Genomic DNA, 9,123 nt, shown 5'->3' with positions numbered 1-9,123 from the left:
CTACGGACCTTTTAGTCACAACATAAAAATAGTAATTTATAATTAGTCATTTTAGTCACAACTTTTGTTGTCACCAAAAGTAAAAATTTTGTAGTGTTAACTTTTTTTTAGTTGTGTTGCCTCCTTGAAATCTGAAATTAGAGAAGGCATATGAATATATATGATAGCACATTTCTTTTGAAGGAAAAAATGTATGTTGTTATAGTGAAACCTTTTTCTAAATAACATGCAGATATACAAAGTAAACTCTTTTAAATAAAATTGATCAAGTATAATTTCTTCGATTTCGCCATGAAGAAAAATAATCATATATCAATACACATTTCACCGACCAAAAATAAATAAAATATATAGTGAAAAGAGCACAAATTTATTTATTTATTTATTTATTTATTTTTATAGAAGCAATCGACGAATTTAATTTAATCTCATTTGACTTGTACTAAAGGAAAAAGTAATTAATAGTATAACCGAGGGAGATTATATATATATTAGTTATAGTTACAAACATTAAAGAGACAGATATGATTGTATATATATAATTAAAGATATGTAGTGGGTCAAACTAATAAATTTACCAGGTTAACTATTCAAGTGAGATTCTTTTACCTCATTAGCTACACGCATAGATAATTACTAGATTTGCTTAATATCACACGTATTAATCTTTTTGGCTGTATGTACGTATCTCTGACCCTAAAATTATATTGTTATAATCCGACAAAGTCAGTGGAATAGAAGCTCTGGGGAATGGAATAGAAACGGGATTTTCGGATTTTGAGAAATATGTATCACTTAAAAAATAATACATATTAATTAATCAGATACAGTCTTACACACCAGGTATTTAATTTGAGCATTGTGTTGGAAGCAATAAGTTCTGGTCCACGTTTCCAAATAACTATTCAAACCTAGCTTATTACTATTAATTAATTTAATTAATTTATATTTGGAAGCTTTCCTTGTTTTAATATATAGTAGAAATCAAACTTTAATAAAATATTTGATTATATAATTATTAATTTGATGTGATAATTGGGGGAGTTAATTAAATAGAGACACAAATCCCCATGAAGGTGTTGATTTAGTAGCTTATTGAGATTCCTCCATTTGGATTAAACAAACTCAAATGGGGGCCAATTTCATTTACAGGTACAAATGATCATAAATAAGAGTCCCCTATAGCTCCCTAGAAAACCATTAATATTTTTTCTTGAGTTGAGGGCTATCTTGGTATTTGAAGTTGTGATCTTTTAAGAGCTTCATTTGGCCAATATTATTAGCTTCTTTCTATTTTAACACAGTCCTTAAAGTCACCACAAAAGGCGGCTGAACCTTCGGAGCTAGACCCCTTCTCGGGAACCATATATTGCCCTTCAAATTTAGGGTTTTCTCACTTGCTTATTATTCATATATTACTAGTAATACTACTCCTACCATTACTACTACAATATACTACATATTTTTAGGGTTTTACTTAGACAGCTTTGAGAAGCTCATGACTTGTAAAATACTCAAACAAGTTTCAGTACTCCTTGTTTTACTCTCACTAGAGGAGTACTACTTCTGATCTCTAGAGGTTATCTGTTTCAACAAAAAGGAAAAATAAAATAAAATACCTCATTTTATCATATATTAGATCTCGTAGCTCTCTCAATCGTTTCCATTTGTTGGGTTTTATAAAGTACTATATTAAGTATGGATCATGAGAGAAGTGAAGGAGATAAACTGGAGGAAGTGATGTTGCCTGGTTTTAGATTCCATCCCACTGATGAGGAACTTGTGGGGTTTTATCTAAAGAGAAAGATTCAACAGCGCCCTCTCTCCATTGAGCTCATCAAACAACTTGACATCTATAAATATGATCCTTGGGATCTTCCTAGTAAGATATCATATAAATCATTAATTATCTCCTTATATATATATCATTATTTTGAGTATATTGATCTGACTAAAAAATACGATTTTTTTTTTGTTATGTTGTAGAGTTAGCGAGCACCGGAGAGAAAGAGTGGTATTTCTACTGCCCTAGGGATAGGAAGTACAGGAACAGCACCAGACCAAACCGGGTGACCGGAGCAGGGTTTTGGAAAGCCACAGGGACCGACCGCCCTATATACTCGTCTGAGGGCACAAAATGCATTGGTTTGAAGAAATCTCTTGTTTTCTACAAAGGTAGAGCTGCTAAGGGCCTCAAAACTGACTGGATGATGCATGAGTTTCGGCTACCTTCTCTCACCGATCACTCTGTTGTTCCATCGAAGAGATTATTGGACTACAAAAACTTCTCCGCTAATGTATGTATATGTTCTTTTGATATTATTTGTATCAAAAAATATTTATCTATGTAACCCTTGTATATTAACTGTTTTTTTCATTGGACTTTTTGTTACATGCAGGATTCTTGGGCAATATGTAGAATATTCAAGAAAACCAACTCATCAGCTCAAAGAGCTCTCTCTCAATCTTGGGTTTCTCACTTATCAGTCGATCATCAACCAAGCTGTACTACCACTACTACTACAACTACTACTCAGTTTGGTTCAGATCTCACAAGCAACAACAACAACAATAATAATATGTCATCATCACTTGGAACCAAAACCAGTTCACCGATCCAGTTTTGTACTACTAATAATAGAAACGACATACAAAACTCGTCGGCCAATAATAATAGTAGTAGCATAAGTTTGACTTACCCTCCTCTTGATCACTTTGCTTCTTACAAAGCCTTTCATAACTCCAATATTAACATTTCAAGCTGTAGTAGTAGTGGAGATCACTTCTCCCCAGCTAGCTTCCTATTCCCAATATCCCCTCCAGATAATATTTCTCCTAATTCCACTATGCTACTAAACATGTCTTCAGTACTTGGAGATTATCATCATCATCATCATCATCATCATCATCAGGGTGTTGATTTGATGATGACCAATGGAATATCACACGAGGAGGATCACCAATGTACTAATAACGATGTTAACGGCTTCTCAATGGGGTTGCCCTATGAGCTTTTTCAAGGGAATATTCTTGGTAACATGGTTTGTAATACGACGACTAATACTAGTACAGATCAAAGTTCCATGATGACAAGGAATAATATTCATGAGGAGGATGAAGATCAGACGTGGGACGCTGTTCGGTCCCTTGGTTTCAATCCGTTTAGTACTTTGCCTTTGCCACCTTTGAATACGGCTATGGCGGATCCATGGAAGCCGAGCTTGCTATGGGACTCCTCCTCGCCATGTCCTACCGAGACGTCCACAAATTTTCCCAATAGCAGTAACAAATGCTATACTTAGCTAGATCAGCACCATATTAAAAACTGACCTGAAACTTTTTTTATTTATTTTAATATATATTATTTTTGGTTAATATAGTTAATTAGTACGTGATTAGTTTAGCTCTCTAGCTTTTGCAGAAAAGAAAGTTCTTTGATTTGTATATCAATCACTTTTGTATGGCCACTGGGAAATTAAAGTGTGGCCGATGAAATAGAATGTGAACTACAACGACCCTAGCTAGCTAGTTTAAGAAAATTAATGGTTTCAGTGACTCTTTCTCTCCTTTTTTGGCCTATTGAAAACTGTGGTGCTTATTATTCGTATGAATACCAAAAGCACAGAGACAAATGCAATAGACGAATTAAGGTTCACAACTACCCCGCACTATATTATAAAATGAAATATCTAAATATTATTCCTTTATATAATAATATGCCATGAGCCATATGGCATGGGTTGGGTTGGCACATTTGAAGGCAGACCTCTCTATAAAAAGCCCTGTTATATATACAATATATATGTATATATTTCTAATGTACATATTTGTATTTATGTTACTTAAAAGAGAGATATAATTTGATTCCTTTCCAGTACTATTTCACAGAAGAAAAAGATATAAATATTAATAACATGCATGTCTTATTGTTAATAGCATTACTAATTAAATATAATTTTAAAATATATAGCTCAACAAAAAAAATATATATATACATATTTGTTTATTTTTACAAAAGTATATTATTATAAGTATGTGTTATTATAAGTATATGTTGATGCCGAAAATTGGTTCAATAACAAATATGGTATTATGATTGTTAATTCTTTACACTATATATTTACTAAAATTTTCAAAAAATTAACTATAAATAATTAAAACTGAAGAAATAAATAATTATGAACCCTGAAAAATTAGCGCTGCTAACTTTTGAAGTTAGTTAACTAATTTTAGAGCAATTAACGAAAGTGCATTCAACGAGCTTACCTCCTCAACATGTATTTCATAAAGCTGTCGTCGATATGCGCACTTTTCGGGATGCACCCATGCAATTCGATGACTGACCCTGTGGTGATTCAACATCGAAAGCAAGGGTATGAGAAGGAGAAGTTGTGCATGCATGTATGAGTACGTATTGCATATGCATGTAATTGTGCATATGAGTGTGTGCACTCGGGTGTATGCATGCGACTGTGTGCATGCATGAGTGTGTGCAGTTGCAGGGGCACAAGATAGGGAGCTCGCATGCAAGCGTGTGCGTGAGTGTGTGAGGATGCTACGGTGCGACCCGTGGTGGTGATTCACGTGTGTGTGCGAGTGTGGGCGTGTTGTGAGCCTCGGGGGCTCGCATGCGAGCCATGATGGTGAGTGGTGTAGGTGTGTGCGTGTGTGTGTGTGTTGTGAGCCTCGAGGCTCGCATGCAATCCATCATGGTGAGTGGTGTGAGGGTGCGTGTGTGCTTGTGTTAAGGGCCTTGGGGGCTCTCGCATAATACATAGGCATGAGTTGTGTTGCAACGTGTGAGTTGCGTAACGTGAATATGTCATGAATGTAAGATGAAATTCATTCAAGTGCAAGCAAACAAGAATGTCGTTCAACGGGGAATCAAAGGACAAGGCATGTAAGAGACAAGCATACAACCACGCCACTTGGAAGCTCTATGGAGATATGAGTAGTGGAAGGAGCACATTAGCAAGGTATGAGGACCCAACCAAAGGTACACTGCACTCACACACCTACAACCGGGGACCACACTCTTGCAACTAAGGAAAAAACTCCTACAACCGGGGATCACTTGACACCAAATATAGGTACAAGGTGCAAGGCCACCTCTTGCACTTGTGACGTGCATCATGAAAGTGACATATTGTCCCCCGGGACCACCATGTACCTTAGACCATTAGAGCATATAAATACCCCTTTCTCAGATTTGAGAAGGGGTTGGAAAATCATTCTTGTAACTTGACCTTGAGAGCTACAGAAACTTTATCATTTTCTCTCTATTTTGAGATAGCAATTTGAATCCATATTTCATCTTTCTTTTCATCTTAGATCTAAGCTTGAAGCATAGTTTGATTAACTAGCCAAAAAGTTAGTTAACGAGTTTTCACTGTCAATATTTTGGCACCGTCTGTGGGAATGGAAAGCTCAAGCCAAGTCGCACACAATCATTACAAAATGACCAAACGCTCTTGTCGTCGTCGATACACGAAGACTCACCTTAACAAAAATTAGTTGGTCGCATCGGAGCAAGACCTATCACCATCTACCGTCAAGAGAGAACGTGAGAACATCAGTAGGACCCAAGTAGATGGAGGACACAAGCGAAGAGTGTCCACTGAAGTCCTCGAAGTGGTAGAATATGTTAGAACGATCATAAGAGGCCCTTGCATGGGAGGCAATACTCGTAGAGGGAGACACAAGTATGCCCGAGAGGCAAGGCAAGAACCTCACTCCTAGAACTTAGAACAAGGACCTCCAGAATTGTAAGAGAGAAAATAACTCAGTCACCTTTACAGAGGAAGATGTAAGCAGAGTGCATTTCCCTCACAATGATCCCCTAATGCTTACGGTTTAGATGGCTAACACTAGGTTGCACCGGATGCTGGTTAATAATGGGAGTTTAATAGTTACCTTATACTTCACAACCCTAAAGGCGAGATGGGGTTGGGTCTTAGGGATCTAAAACCCTACACATCATCAATATATGGGTTCACCAGAGACTCGATTCAACCATGGGGACGATAAAATTGACATCAACTATGGGGAGGAGACCTCTACATTCCACGCGATGACCACCTTCTTGGTAGTTGACTGTCTGGCAGCCTACAATGTTGTGCCAGGACGACCATCGCTCAACCGGTTGAAAGCAGTCACTTTGGTGCACCATTTGCCTATGAAATTTTTGACACCCAAGGGCATCACCACCATAAAGGGATAATAGATGGAAGCTAGAGAATGCTGCAACATGTCACTCAGAATTGCCTGTAAACATCGAGAACCAATGATGATGATGGTCTATGGGGGACCCAACAAGGGTAAGAAAGCTTCCTCGGAACTAGACCCTCTAGTTTGTGAGGAAGTGTGAGTGGAATCAGTAGAAGAGTTGGAATAAATATTAATTTTGAAGAACCTGCTCAAGGTCCTCAAAATTGGAAAATGGCTCTTTGAAGCCCTTAAGAAGGAGTTGAAGAAATTTCTAGAAAATAATTTAGACGTGTTTGCTTGGGGGCATGAGGACATGGAAGGAATAGACCCAACCGTAATGTGCCACCATCTCAATTTAAGGAAGTACGAGACCCAGTGTTGGCTTAAAAGTGTTCCATGACTGTACTAGAATAGACTCTCCATTCACGGAGAAAGGCCAATTAAGTGCGCGAATAGGGGCTTTGGCATTTACAGCTGGGCCCATGTGGAGATGGATGGGTGCACACCTTATTAGTTGCTATTTTAGTTTTTCATACAAGTTTTTCCCAATGAATACACACTTTGTGGGATTTTTTAGATTTAAAATAACTTCTTCTCATTCTTCAATCGGTTTCAATAAATTTCGTTCATCTTGAATCCGTGGATCAAGATCCTTATCCTGCTTCTCGCCCTCTTCAGTCAAGATTGCCATTAGCTGATGACCGACCTTTCTATTTTGTAGCTCTATGCGGTAGTATTCGTGAGCCATTATTTGGTCACCTCGCACCACTCCCACACCTTTCGGTGTCTGAAACTTCAAGGATAAGTGCTTAATTGAACTAATTGCACCTGGTCCAATTAACGCTAGTCAACCCAGCATTATGTTGTAGGCTGATGGCAGGTCGATAACTAGAAAATCTTGCATGATAATGGTGGCTAAAGGTGCTTCGCCCACAGTTAATGGGAGCTCAATTATTCCTTGACTTACGACACTGTCACCTGTAAATCCACATAGATTTACCATGCAAGGTTTTATTTTTTCTTTTTCAAGTCCCATTTTCTTCAGTGTATCCTTATGAAGGATATTCACTAAAATTAAGTGGTCCACCAGCACCCTTTTTATCCTTTTATTAGCGAGCTGGATGGTAATCACCAGAGCGTCTACATGAGTATATCTCACGTGCTTTGCATCTTTCTCCTAAAACACAATCGGAGGTTCATCAGTTTTTGCTTTCATAGGAGATTCCAGAGGAAAAGCAGACTTCTCGTTCTTAACTTCCCTTACATATCTCTTTTGGGCATTGTTACTTTTCCCAGCAATATGTGGCCCTCCTGAGATAACTAGAATATCCTCTCCTTCAAGAGGAGGAGGTTGTAATCTATGGTTGCCTGGGTTATTAGGCTGGTTTTGTCCATCACCTTGTCACTTCACATATTGTCGAAAGTGACCTCACACGATAAGGCTTTTTATCTCGTCTTTCAGTTGACGACATTCTTCTATCATATGCCCAATGTCCTTGTGATACTTACAAATTTTGTTGCATCTCTATTATGTCTCGCATGACTCATGGGCTCAGGTTTACGGAATGCGACCTTATGCTCACATGCGAGATAAATATTTTCTCAAGTTTCATTAAGCTCGGTATAAATAGTGTAGATTGGCACGTTCTTGTCATGCTTCTTCTATTTTTTCTTGTCCTTGGCTAATTCCTTGGAGTCATCTTTCCTCTTAGAGCCTCCTAAATTTTTAGCCTTCTTCAAGATGGTACTTGTCGAGAGAGTGTTGGGTTTATTTCCCGAGCTAGTCTTTAACAACTTCATCTCTTTTCTTGCTTCCTCTTTTCGAACAAACACCTAAGCCCTCTCATTGAACTCACTGATGTTCTTCACTGGGCAACCCTGCAAGTCGTCCCATAGCTCACCTCCAGCAGTTGAGAGATTGGTCGTGATCCCTACTTGAAGGGCAGTAAGTTGGATACTATCGTTCAAATTTCTCACCCTCGCAGCAACTGTACTGAAACGACTCAAGTATGCCTTAAGTGTCTCACCCGGCTGCTACTTTATGTTGGTGAAAGAACACACTTCGGGTCGCCTGTCTCTTGCTGCCTGGAATTGTTTCTTAATGTCTTTAGACAGCTATTCCCAAAAGGTGATTGAATGATGTGTAAATTTGTTGAACCAGCTGCTCGCTACCCCAACTAGCGAGGTAGGGAATATAATACACCGTAAATTATTCGTAACATTGCTCGCTTGCATGATAGTGTTAACATTATTCAAGTGCGTGCCTTGATCTATTGTCCCATCGTATGACGATTCGTGAGGGTTCTTAAATCCCTGGGGGAATTCAACACTCATGATGTCTAGATGGAAAGGCTCGAGTCATATCCAGGATGTTGTCCATATTCCCCATATTGATACCTCCTGAATTTGTCTTCCAACTCAATAATTTGCAATTGGATAGGATCCTCTTGCTTTTGATTGAGTTGTTAACGAAGGTCAGGTTTTTTCTAGTTTAATTGATTACGAAGATCCAACTGTTGTGGATCATAGTTACTCACGGACCTCGTCCTTGAGTAACTTTCTGTTCTACTTGTGCTTGTACTTTCTCGATGAGTACTGCGACGAGCTCTATCCCCTCCTCGCGTAGATCAACTACGAGTCCTCGTACGTTTAGAACTAGAACTGGCCTCATCACATACTGACCTTCTCTTTTGAGAATGGGTTGATACATGCCCCCTGCTGGGGTTTGTATGTGCCCCTTCTCTATCAGTGCGAGAAGGGCGTTGACGATGTCTCGGGGGAAACCCACCTGCCTTAGGTTGAGTCCCAGGATCTCTCTCGTTTCCACGAGGGATTTCCTGCTCTCTTTACCTCAGGATCAAATTAGTTTTGTGCGTCATTTTCCTGAGCCACCCTGGCTGCGGCTGCCTCTTGTTC

At 38.6% G+C, this 9,123-nt stretch overlaps 1 protein-coding gene across 1 annotated transcript; it reads left to right on the top strand.

Moving 5' to 3' along the window:
* Positions 1-1,698: 1,698 nt before the first annotated feature.
* LOC115698713 (protein FEZ) lies at positions 1,699-3,562 on the top strand. The gene is made up of 3 exons (XM_030625857.2): positions 1,699-1,882; positions 1,987-2,297; positions 2,400-3,562. The coding sequence occupies exons 1-3, from the start codon at positions 1,699-1,701 to the stop codon at positions 3,300-3,302; spliced, it is 1,398 nt and encodes a 465-aa protein (XP_030481717.2). The 3' UTR covers positions 3,303-3,562.
* The last annotated feature ends 5,561 nt before the right edge of the window (positions 3,563-9,123 follow it).

The sequence above is a fragment of the Cannabis sativa genome, chromosome 8, assembly GCF_029168945.1.
Source record: "Cannabis sativa cultivar Pink pepper isolate KNU-18-1 chromosome 8, ASM2916894v1, whole genome shotgun sequence".
Lineage (NCBI taxonomy): Eukaryota > Viridiplantae > Streptophyta > Magnoliopsida > Rosales > Cannabaceae > Cannabis > Cannabis sativa.
The sequence above is the reverse complement of the archived record's forward strand: the minus strand, read 5'-3'. Positions and strand labels throughout refer to the sequence as shown.

Coding starts and splice junctions, on each gene's coding strand:
- LOC115698713 (XM_030625857.2), top strand. CDS start 1,699: ATGGATCATGAGAGAAGTGAAGGAGATAAACTGGAGGAAGTGATGTTG. Junction 1,883..1,986: donor TGATCCTTGGGATCTTCCTA/GTAAGATATCAT, acceptor GTTATGTTGTAG/AGTTAGCGAGCACCGGAGAG. Junction 2,298..2,399: donor ACAAAAACTTCTCCGCTAAT/GTATGTATATGT, acceptor TGTTACATGCAG/GATTCTTGGGCAATATGTAG.